The 23,276-nt window shown below is 31.8% G+C and overlaps 1 protein-coding gene across 1 annotated transcript in view; it reads left to right on the top strand.

Annotated features, from left to right (window-relative positions):
* The first annotated feature begins 710 nt into the window (after positions 1-710).
* The window catches only part of LOC118203028 (uncharacterized), a 40,978-nt gene continuing 18,412 nt past the window's right edge, over positions 711-23,276 (top strand). Inside the window, exons 1-5 of the mRNA XM_035375269.2 lie at positions 711-975; positions 7,189-7,580; positions 14,762-14,872; positions 15,200-15,338; positions 16,374-16,483. Of these exons, the coding sequence (XP_035231160.1) occupies positions 951-975; positions 7,189-7,580; positions 14,762-14,872; positions 15,200-15,338; positions 16,374-16,483 (777 nt within the window). The 5' untranslated portion in view covers positions 711-950. The remainder of the gene's footprint in view (positions 976-7,188; positions 7,581-14,761; positions 14,873-15,199; positions 15,339-16,373; positions 16,484-23,276) is intronic.

The raw sequence follows: 23,276 nt of genomic DNA, 5'->3' as shown, positions 1-23,276 counted from the left end.
TTCGCTTCGTCATACCATCACTTATCTTACTAAAATTAAAAAAATTAATGTCACGTTTGCAACTATGCGCCCACTTCTTGACAGAAGAAGTCATATGTCCGCTTCTAATAAACTCCTCACTACTCTATGCTAGTCCTGTCTGGGGCCACGCTGCCAAAGCTCACCTTCAACATATCCAAGTTCTTCAAAAGAAAGCACTCAGAGAGATTATCAACGTGCCATGGTTCATTCCAAATTCGTATATACCCGTGATCTCAAATTTCTACACAATTCAAAATTATATTAAGAAACTTGCCAGAAATTTCCTCTATTCAGTTCTCACTCATCCTAACAACTGCATCAACTCTCTTAGATGTTCTCCATTTCTCAGAAAAAAGTCAATTATCCATCTGGCATTCTCGATCCTTAACATTTTTTACTCGTACTAAATTCTTCAGTTGACTAATTTGGACATTCAACCAGAAACTCACCTATTTCGTCGACTGATGGCGGTAACTTGACTTTTACTTTCGTCTTTTTGTTTTACTGATGTTCTTCACGTGATACAGAGTAAAAGGAGGCGCTGCTTTCTGAAACTCAAATTCACTATATGTTCTTAGTAGTGGAACCAAAGTTCCTTTTAATCGAAAGCCTACACTAATCACATAAAAAAAAAACTTTCCGACTGCTATATGACGGTTACAGTTATCACTGGCATATTTTTCTCAATTTAAGTTCGGTAAAATCTCGTTTAAACTCGTACAGTTCGAGATTAATATCTTAAGAAGACTTGAGATGGAATGCCAAAAAAGTAATTCTGTACACAATTCGTAATCGAAGTTTTATATCTTGTTAATGCTGTATAATTCGTGAGTGATTTCTTAAGTATATTACGAGTTTTATGGCTTTAGTTTACATTAGCAATTATTCGCATATGTATTCCATTTGAAAGTTGACATTGCCGTGAAAAAATGTCTGCCGACAAGCTCTATCCATGTATGTTACCATTGTTTTTGTTTTGTTTTGCTCTAGTATGCTATAAATTGTGTTAATTTCACGTTTTAAACTTTTAACATATGTATGTTTAAAATTTAAAATTATAGTTCATGTAATCGGAATGTTTTTTCTCGCGTAGTACATCAATTAACCTTCCAAATTTCTTCTGGTTTTGAAAGCTGTGTTTTATTTCTTTTGGTGTATATTAAAGATGTAATTATATATGCAAATGACATTTCCCACCTTTTGCATTCCCACGTATTGCATTGGCTGTGCTTCAACCAAAATACTATTATTAAATAGCTCATGAGGAAAAATTTCATTTTACGATAATAAAAAACTTAATATATCAGCATGTATTTCACTTTTGAGCGGAGCTTTCATGCTCTTATTTATGAAAATTTGATATTTGATTATGTTAATGCATCTGCAGATTTTAACGATGTGAGTATTCAAAACTTTTATTAATGTCAATAAAAATTCTTTCTGTCCATAATAGTTTGATAACTTGCTTTCAAAGTATTATTAAATAATATAAGGTAGTAATATTTCAGTTTGATTCATTCATTCGAAATTAATAGTTCTTTAAATAAAAATATCTTTCGCGTATATAATACAAAGCATATAAATGTATGTATTATATGTATTCTTGTATATTGACAGGCAGGTATTGGAATGTAAAATTCTTAAAACGTGCAGCCGTAATTGTAAATTTTTCAACAGGGGTTTGATCTTGCCCTTTCCTATGCTTCAGATCGTAATTTTGAAAAACATCTTATGTTCTCATTTCTGAATTGTTCATTGTTTATAAAGGGAGGCTTACCTGTATGGAATAGTCAATAATTTTAAAAATTAATTCAGGAATTTTGTGTTCTCAAGATATGTTTAAAACTCACCAGTAGTCTTATGATGAGGCATTTTAAACTGCTTTTTTTTTTTTTTTTTTTTTTGTTGTTTTGGAGTTTGCCAGAAAAACGGGCTGGCTACAAGAGTGTTTTCATTCTTTATCCCCAGCATAATGTAAATATGAGATAGTATCTTTCATGTTCAGATTACATCCATATGTTTTGTGATAATATCATCAGTGCAGCTTTATGGGGTTTCATGAAATGTACTGTGTGAATGTAACTTTATGTGTTTTGTAATTGTTGGTAACCTCATATTATAATATACATAAATATGAATACAGTGGTGACGTTCTGTTTATAATGATGGGCAGGTGATGATTACAGGGCAGGTCATCCGCATCAGGTTGCAGAATTTAAGAGATTTTTTAGAATTCATGGAGATACCTGTTGGCAGAATTTAAGGAGCCACAGAGATTACACCAAAAAGCCTAGTGACTGCCCTATATGATTGCCCTATATGACATGATTGTTTGGAAATTTCTGCATGTATTAGGCTTTAGAGAACATACTAGGAATTTTAATTTATCAGTTGATAATCCATTTGATTGCAATTTATTGGTGACTGAATGTTGTTAAACGAATATGAACTATATTGCCACTGAACTATTTTTGGTCTGAACATAAGTTGTCAGCTCCTTAATGTATCGCATATTTCAGATTCTGAAGAAAGTTTTTGTTCTTAGCTGTTGGATGAACTGGCTGCAAGAAGTTTTCTGTTTTACTCATGAATATTGTAAATAAGTCAGTTTCGCTGGTGAAATTAACTGGTTTATATGTAAAATGTGTTTTGTTTAGTGAACTGGTTATTAAAAATTTTGATGGTTATTTAGTAAATTTATCAAAAGAACTGCAAGTTATATAAAACTGCTAACTTTTTTAGAGCTCATTGCTGACTAAAATAAATAAACTAATATGACTTGCATTATATGGTTAGTGTATGTAGTATTTTTACTCCAATGGGACACATAAAAAAAAAAAAAAAAAAAAAAAAAAAAAAAAAAAAAAAATTAAATGAGAGATATATCATAAACCAAAAATTTTTAATTAAGAACATCAAAACAGTGTTTGTAATGCACATGCAGGCATTGTTATTGTTTTTCTGGCTACATTTTGGAGGGGATGCAAAAGCTTTTAATATTTGATTTTAATATTAACTTGATATTGAGTATTTTGAAACTGATCATTCATTTCCTATCTCGGCAAGAATTTGAGAAATTTTTTTAGAATTCAGAGAGATACATTTTGGCTGAATTTAGGAGCCACAGAGATTACACCAGGCAACAAAAAGCCTAGTGCCTTACCTTTTCCAACTGTTTTTCGCATCATTTTAGAGAAATAATTTCTTTACTCCAGCCCTAAGTGAATCTTAGAGATGTTATAAAAAAAAACTAGCTTAATCCAATACACACTGAATTTGGTTGCATAATGATGTGCAGTAAATGAGTCATTTTAGTGTTGGTGACAATTTTCAAAGTTGTGCCGATGCCGTACCATATACTAGGATTTACCAAAACTTATTCTTCATCATTGTATTTCTTATTACAACATTGATAAACATCATACTGTCATTGAATGCTGTCTCCAAAAAATACTTCATTTTGTGATGTTTAGCACATATTGCATTAGTAGGCAAAATGTCTGTTTATTGGTAAAAAGTGTAGCTTTTTCCTTCATTGTAGGCAGATATGAAATTTTCATTATAATTTAAGTGTATTGCATAGCTGCCAAGTCTCCTGGTTTTACTAGGAAACTTGGTTTTTCATGACATTTCCACTGAATCTTTCGGTTCTCAGTTTTTAGTCTTTACCTAGGAAAATTTTTCCTAGCTATAAATTAAATTTATTGAATTAAGGAAACTAATTATGCAAATTCCAATCTCCTTCCTGTACTGATTTTCATCATAACTTTCGTATTACATTTTATTTTATCTAAATTGTCTTAATCTACTGTAGACATTTGTAGAACATTTTTTATAAAGATTCAAGCAATATTTAATCAGCTAATATTTGCATTTAATTTTGTTTTACATTATATATAATATATTACTAAGTTTATGTGCACAGTTATATGTACAGTACCCACTGCTTATTAAAATTACTACCGTTTGAAATGTAGGTAAAAATATATTTACGGTGCCCCTTGACGAAAATTCACGAATTTTGGCGGTACATGGATACCGAGTTTGTGCAATTCTTTGACTTATTATTTTGGCTTTGTGTCTAAAAATCGTTCAAAATAACAAGTCTTCAGAGAATTGCACAAACTTGGCATTATATACTCCCCTGACTTTGTCCGTGTACACATTGATCTGTTTTCACTTAAAAAGGCCAAAGGAGCACCCAATTAATTCTACAGTAGGGCCAAACAAAAAAGTACATAATCTTAATAAATTACATTTTAAATCAAACAATAAAAAAAAATAACATAAAAAAGGAAATTCATCTTGTGCATCTAAGCACTACATAAATCAAATATGCGCTTATCTTATTTCAAAATTTCTGAGTCCTTCAGTCTGTGGCACACCGAATTCCTTAACGGCATCCAAAATCTTCCTAAAATTATCTGAACTAGAATCTATATATTGGCATCGCCGCATAAATTTAAAAAAAATAAGAGTAAAAAATATCCTCCGTAGTGCCGGCATCCTCCGACATTCAACCATACACATTTCCTTCCTGCAAACAGGACACTTATAATGGCTACTAAGTATACCTTCATTTACACACCAGTCGATTAATGCGCTTTTCCATTTTCATTTCAAATTGTGCCGAAACTTCAAATGGTACTTTTCCGTTTCGCCTGCGCAAATTTTGCCAAGCATACTTTATTGGCGACAACACAGAGTATACACATAAACAACATTAAGAAATGTTAGTTTTAAGAAATTTTTATTTTGAAGGCATAAACATTTTAATATCATTTTAAATTTTGTAAAAGGACAATAAATAAAGACAATAAATTTGTAAAAAGACACAATTTTAAGAATTTACTATGCTTTCATGTACAACATACTGATTCGCCGTTTCATATCACGTGACTCCAAGTGATCTCATTTCACGTAAACTACGCTACAAAAATCTAATTGTCTCAGTAATTATTTACATTAATTTCACACTAAATCTTAATTTGGAATACAAGTTTAAATACAAGAATTATTTCAATCCGTACGAATAGCTTACTCAGAAATTGTGTAAACCGCAGTGCTTTTACTTCGCTAGTGCATTCTCATTAGAATGGATAAATTTAACCCTTGACTTTGCCTTTTCTATATTTTCGCTTTCGGGTGAGTGGTGTGATTGCATCCTAATTGACTTAATTACCGCGAATGGCCTTAGGGCATAAAATTGAACTAGCTGGTAAAACTTCTATGTAATTATATGCCACTTTTGAGAAAAACAATCAATCTGATAAGAAATGGCTGCGACTTGTTTTAAAAATGAGGCGTAAAAGGTTATTAGCGAGGATATTCCGTTTGGCATCCGTAGTACCATTTTTGGCGACTTTATCGCTTGCGCCGGCAAAATGGAAAAGTACCCTTCAAATTAATCTTACCACATTTAGCCATTTTACTGTGTAAACCACAAAATAACAACTTACTTCTTACCCCAAAATCTGACACACATTGTCCAAATCTTTTCTCACAGTTCCAGTTGGATAACTATAAAATAAAAAGCGCTTATTAAATTGTTTCTAAAGCCTGATCAATAGCTGACCAGCATTGTGCATCCATAGAATAAAATTAGAGATTTATGGAGTGTCTTACTTTTTAAGGGGCTTTGAGATCACTTAATGAGACAAAAAATTTAAAAAAAAAATTAATGAGCAGTGTGAAAGTTTGAGAAAACATACCATGTGTCTAGGGTAAGGCCTCTTAAAAGTTTGAGGAAGATGGCCTTCCGGCTTTAGAAGTTGGCTTCTGTAAAATGGTGACTAGAAAAAATATAAAACTAGATTAATAGAACTTATAAGATGAACACCTAAGATACTCCATTCCATTAAGTTTCATGGTATTTTAGTATCCTTATTTACCTTTAAATTTTCATATAAAATATACCATTTTATTTTCTCAAATGTGATACTTTGCTCCTGAATCTCATTTGATATGGCAGGCCCATGAAAGAGAATTGAAGCATTATATATAATATGTTGAGTGCGAAAAAGTTAACTGAACTCAAACTTATCAATAAATTGTACTTATACTGTCATATTGAATCTGTTGATGATGAAGGTGACAACTGTTTTATATGCTTTCTTGTGAAAGATCCATAGGATGTAACATAAGTAGCCTTTTTTTGTATGCAGAGACCATGATTGTGAAACTTTCATTAAGCAGCAAGTTTGCTTACTTGACTACCATTGGCTGTTGAGAAATCACACAGCAGCAACTTCTGCTGCATAATGATTTCTTCATACCAACAGTGACAGAAAATAATCTTGATATGCTGCAGTTACTCCCAGATGATCTTGACCAGCAAGGTGACTGAGTATTCTCATGCTTAAAAAGCGAATCCAGATTTTTCAGACAATGCTTTAGGGAAAATCAGCTCTGTGAATTATATCCAATTGTGTTTGACTAATTTTGAATTTACCAACCACTTGCCTGTTCTAGCTTTTATCTAAATCTAGTTTCCTCAGCCTTATTTTTTTGGCTCACCACCTTCTTTTCAAAGTTTTTCATTCAGCACCTCTTTATGTATTTCTGGCCACTAAACACACTGCATATTTGTTAGATATTATTTTTCATATTATCTCTACGTTTCAATAGAATGTGGATTTAAGTTTAAGGTACCTTTTCATTGCACTAATCCACATTGAACTTTTTGTTACACTTCCATTATGAAATTTGGAATTACAATGGAAAAAATAAAGACTTATTATTATTTATTTAGTTAAAGCAATGAAAATTCTCGCCATTGCATGCATGCTGAACTTGCAAGAACATGCATTTAGTTAAAAGAGTATGTTACTTGCAGATATTGGATAATGCATATTTATAGATGTCATGATTTTAAAATACATAGGTGTAAATTATATCTTGTAAAATAAGTTCTGTAGTTATATAGATGTAAATTATATCTTGTAAAATAAGTTCTGTAGTTATATAGGTGTAAATTATATCTTGTAAAATGAGTTCTGTAGTTATATAGGTGTTTGCTTTATTAAATTGTATAAAATTATGCAAATTTTTTAATTCAATTTCATGTGTGTATCCTATACTATATTTCCAATATTCTCAAAACTTCAGTGGCACTAAATGTTTAACTTTCCCTTTGAAAAGTTCTCAGAGACTGAATGTTATTTTCAGATGGCCTACCTCTTGGGCATCGGAATTTGAGTCTCCCAACTGAATATGATTATCATCAAGCAATGGCCCAACATGCTGCAGTAGTGTCTGCAACTAATAATTCAGCTTTACATCCTGCAATGGCTCAAATTCCCATGATGCCTACTGGTTTAAACCTTTCTATGAATTCAGGAAACCATTCATTGTCATCAGGAATGCAATCATCTGTGACTAATGCTCATCATTTGACACATGGAAGTGGTGTTGCCACTGGTGGTGGAAAAACCAAAACTAAAAAACTTAAGGTTAATAAAGATGGTGTTCCAGCTCCTAAACGGGCCACAACTGCATACATTAATTTCACGCAGTGGTATCGAGAAGATCAAAAGAGGAATGGGAGACAGATACCTAAGGTAGTATAGATTTTGTTTTAAACACCAGACTTTTATAAATTGGACTAAAATAGGTATTTAAAGTACCTTAGATTAAAAATTCTTTTCGGATATATATGTGTGTACACTAAATTTGTTTCAAGTTATAATCTGTGTTAAAATGTGTGCTTCAAATTAGCTAAATACATAGCTTGGTATTCATTTGTATATTTTCTTTTGAGGTTAATTTTGTAGTGGAATGATTTTTGTCTTGATTTCAACACCATCCCGTTCTTTCTCTGCACAGGGTGAAAACTGTCTTTGCTTTCATTGTTTCGATGTTAGATAGCTCTTAACCCTTTCCAGCAAAGTGTGCACCCCAAAATTCCCTATGTGCACACACAAAAGTTGAGTGGAAAAGGCTTATACAGTACAAAGTCCATAATCTGGACTTGTCGGGACTTCAGTCATTCTGTATTAGGGGTTTTTATGAATTATAGATCATCAATTTAAATCTGGTGAGATGGCATGCAGAAATTATACAGTTAAAAATATGAAGCCGTAATTTGTGAAATAAAGAGCAGTTATGATCTAAAGGTATCAAAATTTACAAAAAAAAAGCTTAATATTTATTTGTTTACTTTATTAAACATTTTTTTCAATGTAAGTTGTTTAAGTTGCTTCATTTTTTGGGCTAATACTTTCTCTTTAATTCTATAAACAGACACAATTTCTTGTTCAGTTCCAAAGTTCCACTGTTCAAGTCCTGTAATTGCTGTGTCGAGAATACCGACTAACTTGTCAATCGAAAATTTTTCATTTTCAATAACCTCTCTGTCACTTTCTTCACTATTGGAAGTGGTATTTTTTGGATCTAAAACCATACTACAGATTTCGCCATCCGTTAATTGATTGATGATTGGGGCATTGTCATCGCAATGAAAAACTTCTGTTATATCATCTTCCTTTATCACCGCTTCTCCACATTTCTTTACAAAATCCAATAACTGGAAAATTTCACCTTTAGTTTACAATGTCCGAAAACCTTCAAATTCAAGGCTGTCATTATCATCGTTCTCACCATGAAATATGGTAGCTGGCCATAAATTATGCCAAGTATTTTTTAACGTATCTGGAGACACATGTTCCCACGATCTTGTGAAGCTCCACACAGCAGATTTTATGCTAAAAAATTTCAAAAAGTCTTGAAAAGTCTTACCATTGTTCAAGAAATTTAACATAGATTTAAAAAATGCTACTTTACATTTGAATTTCAGCACGTTCACTATTCCCATATCCATAGGCTGAATGATAGATGTACAATTTGAAGGGAAGAATAATACGGATACTTTATCTTTCACTAAAACTTTAAGTGAAGTATGTGCCGAACAATGTCAACAATCAGGACTATTTTTGAGTCATCGGGTAAACCAACCAAATTCAAATGTCGCCGAGCCTCGGGTATAAAATGATTTTCAAACCAATCATTCATCAACGATTGTGTCATCCATGCTCTTTTATTAACGGGGAAAATCGTTATTCCTTTAAAACATGCTTTTGCTTTGTAGATCCTTTAGCAGCTCCAGAATTGGAAACTCTTTTTGACATAATCGAAAGTTCAAGCTTAATTTTTATAAAATTGCTCTATAACAGTCTGCAAAAAATAATAAGCCGGATCCAATTAGAAGATTAAGGAACAGCACAATCTGCAACATTAACTGAAATGCCTTAGAATCAGTAAAGATAATTTTAGCCTATCTTACACCGTCCATTATACATTAAATACATAATTATTTGCTTATACCGCATGCGTAAAGCATACAAAAAAAAAGTTTGTGGCCTTGAGTTCCGGATTATAGATCATTCTGGATAATGGACATCCGGATTATGGACTTTGTATTGTAGTAGGCGGTGCACAACCCTTTTAGCAGAAGGGCCACTCGCAGAAATGACTTGGTTGCCGAGGGACAATAGCACATGCAAAACAATTTTGTTTGGGAGGGGGGAATCAGTGCAGTAAGTTGCTAATTTTCAATTCAGACATGTACCATATCAAATTTAAATTTATTTGGAGACCATTACATATGTATAAGCAAGGAGAGAGAAGGTTTCCCATTTCCCTTGCATGTGCTGCTCAGGCAAACACACCCAGTTCAGCTTGGAAAAAAATTACAGTTTATGTTTGTGCAGGATAATTTAATATATAAATATTTTAATAAAAATGTGTACAAGTTAGCCATAGTTTAATACGTTAGTGTTGTGGTTGAGACTGTATTTTATCAACATTTTTTTATAAATTTGTTTGAAAGCTGATTGTTGATCTGTCAGTTTATTTTTTAATTTTGACTTATTTAGATTCATAACAGAAAATGTTTGTTCATATAATATAAGTACTACCAAACATGGTAGCACATCTGCTTGCATTTACATATTAAGCAAAAATTTCGGCAGATAGAGTTTTCAAGAATGTCTAAATCATGGAATCAGAATTTGCATGTCAGAACTTTGTAAATCAATAAGTTTCATTTGAACATCTTCTGAAGCTTCTTCTATTACAAAAGAAAATAGATGTTCAAACTGTTTAATTTTATGCAACTCAAAATATGTAAATCGCTTTTCAAATGAAGTAAGCAGTATCATTATTTGATCTGAATAATCTAGTTGTTTATCAGGAAAATTTCCTTGAGTTTCTTCAGGTAAGGAAAATTGACAAAATTTTGACTGCCAAGCTGGTTTGAGAGCCAGTTGACTGATGAATTGGTTTTTTTTTTTTCCATCAATTTTTTGTTTAGGACATTCATATTATTTTCTTGGCTGTATGCTGATATCTTTATTCTGTATTAGTTTTAAATTTTTACCTTGAAATCATGCTTAAAATCAAACAATGAACAACTGCTGTGCCCAGAGTGGGATCACTGAAACATCAGGACCAGGTCAACAACTGTATTTTTGTTTCATTGCAGTATTTTCTTCTGTGAGCTCATTCACAATAGAAAGGTGGGTGCACATCTGTGTTTCATTTCCTGTTTTTCTTTTTCTTTTCCTTTTGCTTGCTTGCTTTTTTTTTGGGGGGGGGGAGGTTTGGTTATCAGCTAAGAAATTTTGGGTTGGTTTTCTGAAGGCCAGGGAAAATTTTATTAGTTAGCTCTTTGATTTTTCACTAGAGCAGTTCTCTTTCTCTCTCTCTCTCTCTTTTTTTTTTTTTTTTCTCACTCATTGAAAGAAGTTTGTTAGCTCTACATTTTGATAGTTTTGAGCTGTAGATCTTTATTTAATTTAATTTGATAGTTTATATTTTCTTAATTGTAGATACAGTCAAATACCGAAAATCCGCCAATTCCTGAAATCCGCGTTGCCTCTCATATAAACATTTAGTTTATAGGTTTCGGAAACCACAACATTGAGTACGAAATACCGAAGAAAAAGTACTTATAATAGAATAATTACCGAAAAATAATGAGTCATAAAGGTTATAATAACCGAAAATAATGAGTCATAACGGAAATACCAAATTATTGACATCATGATAAAAGTTTTTCCCCCTCTAAGCTGCATTGAGGTAAAAAAGCAGACGATTCACTCAACTCTTATTCCAAGTTCACGATTCACGTTGTTGTATTTTCTGAGCTTTGTTACTTCATGAGATTATTTAGTGCTGTATTTAGTGCTGCCATTTTTTTTTAATCCAGATATTTTGTAGATAAATTAAGAATATTTTAAATTTTAGCCCTTTTTAATACAATGACAGATAAGAAATGCAGTCATGATTTTTCTGCTTGCAACGTTGAAAAACGTAAATACGTTGCATTCACGGTAATGTAAAAAGTGTAAATTCTGCAAAAGATGGAGGCAGGTGCTACTCCTTGGTTTATAGCTGAATCGTATGGAATTGCGACACGATTGTGTATGATATATGGAAAAATAAAGAAAAGCTGTTGAAATTTTACAGCAACAGTGATTCTAACACCGGAATCCAAAACCGGAAATCTGCACGAGGCGAAATCGGCAAACCTCGATGCTGTATACGTATAATACAATGAATCTTAAATTCACTTAGTTCAAAAACAAGTTTTTCTAATACTTGCGCAATGGCTGCAAAGTAAGATAATAATAATTTATTTACTAAAGAAAATATTGATTATATTATCTCCTAATATAAATTTAGTAGAAGTATCAAAAAAGAGTGAATCCGTATTTCGGAATTAAACTTCCTACGTGGGTTCACTCTTTTTTGATACTTCTACTAAATTTATATTAAAAGATAATAAAATGAATAATATAATCAGTTTATATATGTAATAATAATTTAATGCATATAATAAGTTATTGCAATAATGTATATAATAATTTAATTAAATGTATCTAATACACCTTATTTATTTTGCACTTTTAGTCTGAATATTACGATTTATCTTTTCTGTCCTGAAATCCATGAAATCCGCACAACCTCTGGTCCCAGCCTTTGTGGATTTCTGGACTTTTACTGTATACAGTCAAAAGTCGTTAAACCGGACCTCAAAGCTACAAACTTTCTGCGCATGCACCAACGCATAATGCGTTCACGCATGCGTATAGGGGTTTACATACGCACATAATACGTTCATGCATGCGCGTTTAATGTATAACAGACGGTATAAGCTAAGCTAAAATGATCTAATTATCCATTTCGGTTAATGTTGCAGATTGCATTGTTCCTTAATGTTCGAATTGGATCCGGCTTATTATTTTTGGCAGACTGTTAGAGCAATTTTATAAAAGTAAGCTTGAACTTTCGATTATGTCAAATAGAATTTCCGATGCTGGAGCTGCCAAAGGATCTACAAAGCGAAAGTATGTTTCAATGTCCATCAAACAAAAAGTGGAATTGCTGCGAAAAATGGATAAAGGCACATATCCTTTGTTTCTCTAACCATTCCGAAATCTGTTTATCAATTTCACACTGCTCTGCGGGGGAGGGGGAAACGTCGCAGTGCGCAATGAACTGGAATTTGATCTGTCAGCACTATCCTCATCTTTACGGCAGATGTTTTTATTTTATTTGGCTTATAATTCCTTACTAAGTGTAGTATTTCATCTTGATGTCCTCCGTCTTTGATATGATTTAAATCAAATTCCTCGTCATTATAATTCATTCCGATAGTGAAGAAAGTGACACAGAGGTTATTGAAAACGAAAAAATTTCGATAACATATCAGTCTGTATTTTCGACATAGCAATTATAGGACTTGAACAGCGGAACTTTGTAACTGAGCAAGAAATTATGCCTGTTTATAGAATTAAAGAGAAAGTATTATCACATAAAACAAAGCAACTTAAGCAACTTCTTACATTGAAAGAAATGTTTAATAAAGTAAACAAATAAATGTTAAGCTTTTTTTTTTGTAAATTTTGATACCTTTTAGATCATAATTGTTCTTTATTTCATAAATTATGGTTTCATATTTTTAATTTTATAATTTCTGCATGCCATCTTACTGGATTTAAACTGATGATCTATAATCTGGAAAAATCAATAATCCGGAATCACCGAAGTCCCGACGAGTCCGGATTAAAGACTTTTATTACTTTGTTTTTTTTTTATTTTTAATGATTTTGCAAATGTGTCAGAGAGGGCTGATCATTTCTGAAGTACTGAAAGTGCTAACGAATTACCTTCAGATAGTGAATCTGATACATATCCTGGTACATGTGGAAAACATGCAGTGTTAGGTTGTACTTTATCAAAGGTGGTGTTACTTACTTCCAAAAGTACCACCATGAAAAAAAGATGAAAGTGTAAATATGAAATGTAAATTATGTAAGATGATAGAGCAAAGTTACATTTCTTTTCATTTGTATGCATTTAATCATCATATAACCAAGAAGAGCTTTTTTTTGGTGGGGTAGAGTAGCAAGCTTCCCCGTGGTGCACCCTGGGTAATGCTAAATCTGCTACAGTAATCAGAATCTAGTGTTTTTTATTCCTAGAGAAAATCTTTTACTCTATTACGGGCTTCCAAGCAGTGCTAGTTTCAGTGCTCTTTTCGAAGCTCTGTTCATTCAGGGAGCCGATTCATGCGTACCCACAGATTTAAAATAGTAAGTGATATCTGTACAAAATTTTACCCAAGCGCTCTTGTAGGCCTCATTACAGTGTCTACCACTTTTTTGTTGAAATTCCAACTTTAAAAGGTAGTGAGCCGGAAATAGTTAAGGGACACTTTCATTGTAAAGAATTTGCATAAGAGCTTCAAATTTTTCATCAAAATGCTCTAGTAATGCGGGCTCATATTAGCCATGTAGAAAATCTTGATATCACCAGCCATATACCGACAAATAAAAAATAAAAATAAAAAAAACTTGAAGACAATGTGCGTTGTTCCAAGAAAGATAGAAACAGAAAGAATGAAAATACCTAAAAAGACTTCCATTTGGTGTGAAGATTGTCAAGTTGGATTATGTTTGGAGCCATGCTTCAAGTTTATCACATGAGAAAAATTGCATAATAATATTGAGTCAAAATAGCAGTGCTGGCTTAATTTTTATACAGTATAAACTAAGCTAAGCTGTTTCTAAAGTATTTTTGTAAACAATTTGTAATATTTTTAAATAACTAAAGCTTTTTAAATATTTCTCTTTTCACTAAGTATATAACTTAATATAAAGCAATACTGATTTTTCTTTTTTTCTTTTCTTTTTTTTTTTTTTTACAAATTTAAAATTTTTGTTTTATCAGAAAATTTCTGTTAACATTTCTAGAACAAATATCGTTTTGGTTAAAATTAAAGAAAAAAAAAAAAAAAAAAAAAAAAAAAAATCTGAATAATAATTATCTAAATATATCGTAAAAAATATCCAAAAAATATCTGTATTTTTTAACTTGTAAATAAATTATGTATGAAATCATATGTGTGCCATATTATATATAATTGGAAACTGCAAAAAGCTATTAAAATTCTTATATTATTTAAAAACTTTTGATAAAGATGTGAATAGTAAATGTAGATGGAAAAAAAATCTAAAATAAATCATCTTGTATTTCGAAGTGGGAAGTATGAAAATTGAGCCATAGGTAGAGGGTTTAAATAGAGAATGATATAAATTATTTGTTCGTGTAAAGGTTTTAGCCATAAAAATGGGTAATAAAAAAACTGAAGTAATTTTGAGATGCAAGATTTTTATATTGTATGTGATCTTGAAGACTGGAGAGTTATTTTTTAAATTTTGCATTATATTATTCCAAGATTGGGGAGTTTGGAAAAGAATGTGCTGGTAAATGGAATAACATGAGTGGTGAAGAAAAGCAACCATTTCTCGAAGTTGCAGCTCGAGACAGAGAAAGATACAGAAAGGAGGTAAATTTTTTCAATGTTTTTTCGTACTTTTTTTATTTATAAAATTAGGTTCTTGATTTTTTTGAGCTAGTTGTATGGTTGTTGTTGAAGTTAAACAACAAGAATCGGCATAATGTATATTCAGCTGCCTAAGTGCACTAAGGCATCTGAAAGCTGGTGCACTAAGCTGGTTCTGTATTTCAACCATCGAAACTAGTCCTGCAAAATTTACAAACATTACTCTGATTTTTGTTGTTTAACTTCTCCGATAATCGTTATTTGGCATGTTATTTTAATCTAAATTAGTTGTATAGATTGTCAGTTTCTTTTCATATTCATTGCTCATAGATGGCAATATATAAGCCTGCTCGTGATGTTAATAAGCCTAAACGTCCTGGTACTGCTTTTATGCTGTTCATGGCTGATTTGAGAAAAGAAATGGCCGGCAAAGAACCTGAGGGTGGTGTTGCAGCTTTAGCAAAACTAGGTGAGTTTTCCTTTTATAATCACTGAATATTTTTTATATATATGAAATGTGTTTTGTTGTGGTTAATTAAGAGTGTTTTATTAAATGCAAAAAATAAACCATCATCAGTAAACATGTTTAGGTAATAGTTTTTTTTATTTAGAAATGACTTTTTTATTTAGAAAGATGAGTACTGTATATTTTTGTGCATAGGCTGAGAATTTTTGGTACTTCTTCTAAAGTTAAATTGCTCGAATCAGCTTATATACGGATTTGCTAATCTCACGAAAAACATAGGTATTTTTCTGTTGACTGGGTGCAAGTGATAAATTGCTAAGTGTTCCACTTAATTTCTTAAGTTTATGAAAAATTTAAACAAAATGGGTTATTCATTTTATGAAAACGGGATGTTTTATTTTGAAAATTGTTTATAATGCATTGTCACCAAAATGAAAGGTCTGATGTTGGCAAAATTTGCATCCATCTTTCTTCACTCTCAAACTTGTTTTTCAATTATGGAGAAATGCTGAGCAGCCATACTGTTAGAATTTTTAACAAATGCAGTCATCTGCAGTTTGAAATTTGCAGCATAAGAATTTCTCTTCATCTCATTTTCAGACAAAAAATAAAATGACAGGTGGAATGAGACCGGAACAGTTGCCAAACATCATATACGAGAAAACAAATGAATGGAATAAAAGTACTAGCTTCGGATAAGGTTACCAGAGTTAAAATTATTGTCTCTGGCATCTGGGACTTTAAAGTAATTTGATTGGAAAATATTCCACCTATTTTACATGCTTGGTAATATTTTCGCTATCACAGTGGCATGTTTTAACATTACAAGAATTTTTTTCTCTCTCCATTTCAGTTTGGTTTTTAAAGAAAAAAGTCTTATAAGCTTATATTCAGAAATATACAATACATTATTTATTAACTATAATGGCAAACTATAGCTTCATATTTGCTTCTATGTGAGTTGATTTTTTTTTTTTTTTTGGAATCTGAGACTAACCTGAAAAGTAGTTGAACCTGAAATTATTTTTTTCCTCTAAGGGGGTGAGCGATGGAGGTCTATGACAGATGAAGAAAAACGGAAATATGTTGAAAAACAAGGCGAAGAAAAAGTTCGCTATGAAGCAAGCATGGAAGAATATAGAAAAAAGGTGTTTTGAATTTTCTTATTAATTGTAATTTTTTTTTTGGGGGGGGAGGAAGATAATTAGAAGAAGGATATAAGCTTTTAGTAATAGTATGCCCACTTAATATTGCATAGTCATTTAACTTGCCATCCTAAGCCCATATTATTAAATATAACATGTAACATAGTAACTTGAACTTACATTAAATATTTTCTAATAAATTAAAAAAAAACTGGACCATTCTTTGTTGATTATTCAATGTTTTTATATAAATAGGACCAAAACTGTACACAGATCTGTGTACCAAACTGTGTACAGATCCAAAACTGTGTACCAAATTTGTGATTCAAAACTGTGTACAGATCACTGAGATTTTACGAGTCCATTCTGAAATGTGTAATAGTTTAAAACGCAAAAATAAACATAAAGGATATTATTAAAAAATCTGAAAGGTTTCAGATGTTAAATTATGTTTAAAGGGGTGTTTTTTTAAACATTTTGTGTGTTACTTTTTTTTTATTAAATATCATGTTCTATGTACTCAAACCATAAAATTCAGTTCATCAGCAATATTGCCAAATAATTTTAAAATGAGCATATCTTTAGAATTTCCAATGCAGAGTCTCGTGCACTGGAGACAATTTTTTTTTATTTCCGTACAGTGTTGCCATTGCTCGCTTTGAAATCGTTTAGTTTGTTAATCAAATATTCGTTGAAGTGTCACAAAATATGAAATTGATAATAAAACAAATTTCAAATTCAAATTAGGGCCTTCACATGCCCGTATTCTATGGAATATTACACTATTCAAATTTTGATGGCTCTGGGTGCTGTTGTTTTATCAGTGTGAGAAACATACATACATTCATGCAGATTCTTCATTGTTTAATTTCTTTAAATACAATACAGGGTGATAATATTTGGTGGCAACAATTTGAAAAGTGAAACAATGCAAAATGCTGAAATGAAAAAAAAAAAATGAAAAAAAAAAAAAAAAAAAAAATTAGTCTTTTTGGGCAAGTTGCCCCTTTGGACTAGAAATGGTATTATTAAAATCAAATATAAAGAGTATTTTTAGTAAAGGTAATCATTGGTCATAAAATAATAAAATTTTCCTAAGTAAATGATGAGTTGAATGTATGAGTTAAAGAATAATTGTTGCTATAAAGAAATATTATTTTACTGAAGAGTATTTAGGTTTAGCTGTTGTCACCATGGGACCATGTTAGTCCAATGGCACTTTCTGCATTTGATTATTCAAAGCAACTGCTGTTGGAGAATGCTGTTTGGATTTGTGAATTGTGATGTTTACCAGCAGAGGGTACCACATGAGATTCGATGTTTATGACTACTTTGTTAATGTCAAGGTTCGATCTTGATTCGATTACAGCCATGGCATTGTGCTTTGAACAATTAAATTGGAATAAAATTGCACTTCCATCTCAAGTATTGAAAATCAATCTTTTGTGAAGTTGCTTCAATGCGATGTCTTTGATCGCATGGTGTATACCTTCATTTCTTAAGCATTATAAAAAGGTTACAGAATTTCCCTCTTCTTTTGAAATATCCAGTTGCTCTATTTCTTGACATGCACTGCTGGCTATTAAAATTGCTGAACCTTTAAGACAGATTCAGCAAATGTCAACCATGCATGAAAGGTACTATATGCAGGGATTTGTGAATGAGTAACATTCCACCGCATATGCATAAAGCTGGTATGAGTAATGCTATTCATGCTGTATATAAATGGGAAAATTACACAGCAGGTTTCTCATTTGGATATTGCATTTGAATGTTGGTTGCTTGTTTGAAAATTGTGTTATAAGATATTTCTCCTGCTTTCCTAGCATGCCTTCGTGGTGTAATGGTTCTGGACGCTGGGCTGGTATTCCAGAGGTCCGTGGTTTTGATTCCCGGCAGTTGCTTATTTTCATCTCTCCGGCTTCCAAAGAAACCTAATGTCTCTGCAGTGGCGCCCGAACAAAAGGGTGTTGGATGATGATTCTCCTCACCCAGGATTTGGCGATTGGGTTCCCTAAAAAACCCCCAGTTGCCCTTTAAAAGGAAGGTATATAGGGTATTTCTCCCCTTCCCTAGTGTACCTTTGTGGTATAATGGTTCTGCACAGTGGGTAAGTTTTCCAGAGGTCCGTGGTTCGATTCCTGGCAAAGGCGGTTGCTCATTTTTCATCTCTCCGGCTTCCAAAAAATATCAAATGTCTCTACAGTGTTATTGCTGCATATAAGGAGGAGAAACTCATGCCATCATGTATCGGATAATGGCTTATCAGCACTATGGTTTATCCTTCCTTTGCATTGCAGCATGTGTTGATCAGGATACTATGACTGTCAGATGAGTATGGAATCAGTGGGTTCATATTGAACACCATGCAGGATCTCAGTGGCTCTAGACCACTAATGGACAGACATTTTATCCTCACAGTATTGTATATTGCTGTATCACATGATTCGAGTCAGGATATTGTCTCGTAGGTAGGATGACAAGTGTTTCCGTAGACAGTGTGACAATGTCTGCAGCACCATGGCGTGTCAAGATGGTGACTATTGTTGTAGCTTTCCTTTGCAGTACAGCAGAGACAGGTACATGTACAGTAGTGCAACAAATAAAGACACAAGACAAAGAAGTCTTAAAATCAGTCTCTGTTCTGCATGCAGCATCATGATGGACAATATCCGTGTGTGGCAGCAGTGAGAACAAATGTAACCAGCATGCATTCATCATTGTCATATGGGCCCAGCACTTAGTGTGCTGGTATGGGATGCTATTGGGTATACATCTTGGTTATCTCATGTTAACATAGCTGATAATGTGGAGAGCCACCATTACATTTCTGTTGTTTTAAGGCCTGTTGCTGTGCTGTATCGTCAAGGCCTACCTGATGCCATTTTTCAACAAGTTACTGCATGATAGCATGTTGCCTGTGCTGTTTTGAACTTCTTCAATAAAGTGTTTTACTGTAGCATTGGCCCACATTTTTTAGATCTGTCACCCACAAAGGAAAATCTTGTCGTGGATGGCCGGGATACTGGCACTCTACTGCAATGATTAAACTTTGGCAGAGTTAAAGCTACATGACATAATGTGAATATATATTATACTTTTGTAACTTAATGTATATTGATCTTAATCTAGTAGTTAAGAGTTTCAGTATGACGACTGGGAAGTTTTATTGTGCAGGATATTTTTAAATTCCAAAAATACTGCTGTGTACATACTTGACAACCAGTTTTTATTAATTATATTAAATATTTCCTGAAAAAATATGACATTGTTGTTAAATATCTTAAAAACACATATAAAATGTAGCTTTTTTGTTGACTTTGTCTAAAAAAGTTGTTGCTGCTTGTTTCATGTATCTTAAAAACCTCTAGGAAGATGTTATCCCTTTACTGCTATTTAAAACTAAAAGGCAGTTGAAAAGTGTTGCTAACTGTACAGTGTGTAAACTTCCACTGTAATTTATGGTAATTATATGCTATTGTCCTCAAAAATCTAATGCTGTATAGGTATTTGCATCTCAAAGAATGCAAATAAAGCAAATGGAAGCTTGTTCGATCTAGGTTAAACATAAAGATCTAGATGTGGAAGTGCTTAGATATTGTTAACCATGAAAGAGAGAGATTATTAAGATGTAAAGTAGAAGTGGCAAGTAGTAAATTCAAGTGGGTCAAATGTAGTTAGATGTATAGAGAGAGCTGAATAAATTGCGTGTTTGAAACAGTGAAACTTTTTTTGAAAGCTAATTAACTGCTGTGTCAACAACTTATTTGTCATTCTCAGTGTGAGAAAATCATTATCGATCATGAGATAGTTGGCTTGAGACCTCTCAGTACTGTTCTTTGAATAATACCGAAACAGTTTTATTTGGAGACAAACATCATCTACTTATCTCTGTACAGTTTTAGAACCTCTGTGATAGAAATGGAGCACTATGGCTGCTGTGTTCGATGATTCTTTCTCAAACAAGTAAACCTTTACTATGGCAACAATGTCTGATAAAAAGAGGAATATTCCAGATTCTATCCAAATGAAAATACATCCCGAATTGCTATTTGCGCTGAACTTAAAACTTCCATACCCAGTCTTCTTGGCTTCTTGATGATATCATCTGAAAATGCTATCATCTGGAGGACACAGAAAGTGGTATACAATACAGTCTCGCCTTCTTAGAAAAATGCCATGTCACTGAACAACGTTTAAACTTGCAATTTTATGTGCTTGATGTCAAAGGTATTTCCTTTTATGATTTACTGATTCATCTTATTTGCATATTTTGATGACAAATTCCCACATAGCAGTAGGTTATGTTCAATAACATGTAATAAACATCAATTTAAACTTCAGGGGAATTTATCTTTTTATGGTTTGTATAATTTTTACACAACTATCCTTTATTTTGAATTCTAGCATGAGCTGTTTTCATGTAGTTTTATAATTTATGAATGTGCAGTCAATCAGATGTAATTGACCTTTAAATTTTCAAAGCTCCCAAGAACGACTGTAATGCATTTAATTGATTGAAAATAATTGACTTTAGGTAAATTTCTAGTTTTTGAGATTTCTTTCAGCAGAGTATTGATGAAGTAAATAAAGAAATAGAAAATTGTTTTAATAATTTTTTGGATTAAATTAAGAATTTTTTTTATATTCTGCTGTTGTAATAACTTAAAAATTAATTTTAAAATCTTAGATTTGAGAAATATGAAAAGTGTTTAAATAGAAGAAAAATGTATTCTGTTAGTATGTTCATCATGTTTCAAGTAGATCTTTTTAAAAATTTTGTTTTGAATGTATGCATTTAAATTATGGAGTGAATTTTCAATCATTCTCTCTCTCTTTCTCTCTTTTTTTTTTTTTTTGTTCATTCTTCTAGTTTTTCTTATTTGAATGGCATTTTATACAGAATGCAGTTTGTAATTTTGTGGAAGATATCCCCACAAAATTACAAACTGCATTCTGTATATATGAGTATTTATATCTCTTCTGATTTGTATGCTACAGGCAAAGAGAATGTTGAGTTAGGAGTAAATTATATATTGAAGCCAAGATTATGTAGTTTTTAACTTGTATTTTAAAAGACCTAAATTTGCAGTTTTAATTTTTAGTATTGAAGCTATTTTGAATAAACTCATGCAGGATATGAACTACAAATTTTTATTTTATGAAGTTGTATTATTCTGTGCAATTTTAATTTGATTAATGAGGATATATGAGGATTAGTTGTCATTTATCACTTCTGAAAACATTTGTTGAGTTGAATGTTTACAGGCTGTTGCATGTATGCAGGAATTTTTTTGTTGATTTATTTTCTTGTTTTGAAAATCAATACATTAAGTTGTGCCTTGCAGAATGTGTAATGAGCCTGTACTGTGTGATATATATTTCATACACAGCAATATTTAATTCATTTGAACTTTTATATGTGTTTTATTGAAAAGGCTATATAGCTTGAACAGTATGTAAGGAATATCCTTTTTAGTTTCATTTTTAGGTACTTCTTATTGAAATGGACTTTATCTCATAATTTTTAGAGAAATTTATTTGATATCATGTTTTATGCCTCATTTCTATATTTTCTCAAAGTGGTAGTTTTGTAACTAGTCTTAGTAAAAAATTTAGTTGTTTGCTAAGAATAAATATGCTTAACTCTTATCGCATTCTTATCATATTATTGTAATTTTAATTTTTTACATAGTTTTAAAGGTTATAATTTAAAATATTCAATGTATATTCTAAATAATAGCAGTAATATCCAAGTAATATCAGTGGTTATTGTAGTCAGATCTTTAATAATTCATTAATTAGTAATGTGAAAAAAGTTGGTGCAAAATACAGTAAAATAGGGCATGAGTTAGATTTCTATATACTTTTCATGCATTATTTTTATTCGACTTTGAATGCTGTAATGGTGATAGTCTCCTTATAGATAGCAGATAGTAGTACTGTCTACACTAAAAAATACTTTCTTTCACACACTACTGTCTACAGGAGTATAGCTATCCCATGTTTTGTGAAAACATTCTTTAATCGCAGCAAATAATGAACTTCAATATCATCCTCATCTAGACAGGCATACATAGAAACTGTAAGCACTAATTTCCCTCCTAAATGGATTTAAATGACCATGAGATGTTGCTAGATAGATCTGTTCTTCTCTCTCACACATCTGGCTCCTGTACATGACATCCATTTCATTCCCACCAGCGTATCCCAACACATCATTATAAATACCATCATCTCTGAGGATTGGTTACTGTGTTTCTGATTTTGGAAGGTAAAACTCCATGAGCACCAGTATTTTAATGTTATCTAGGTTTTTGAATTTACTGTATCATTCCTGTTTTTATGTTTATTTTTGTGTTACTTCTTACACTATTTGAAAATATTATGCTTAAAAAGTTTTCTGCAGCTATTTGATAATAATTGCTTTTTTGACAATATAGCTTATGAAAAGTTTTATGAGAATGGTTTATTTTCATGAAGGCAAATTATTAGATAGAGCATATATTAATCTGTAACATCTGAGTTGCATTTTACTTGTTTAAATTTTTATTATGTTATCATACATTGTCACTGAGCATGGACTAGTTAAAAATTATTTCATCTAAGTAACTAATTTGCCCAGATCTCAGTGAAGTGATTTAGAATACAGTTTAATTTACATCTTGAGAAAATTCATTTTTATTGTAGCAGATTTTGTTTATTCAAGTTCCAGGCACTTCTACATAATTTTGAAATTTAGCTTTAGTTTCCTGCCTAGTAATTTAATACACTAGAATTAAGTGCATAAAATTTA

This window comes from Stegodyphus dumicola, chromosome X2, assembly GCF_044657685.1.
Source record: "Stegodyphus dumicola isolate Sdum_Otavi_A_Nest chromosome X2, ASM4465768v1".
NCBI lineage: Eukaryota > Metazoa > Arthropoda > Arachnida > Araneae > Eresidae > Stegodyphus > Stegodyphus dumicola.
Note: the sequence above shows the minus strand (reverse complement) of the source record. Positions and strands in the feature narration are given on the sequence as shown.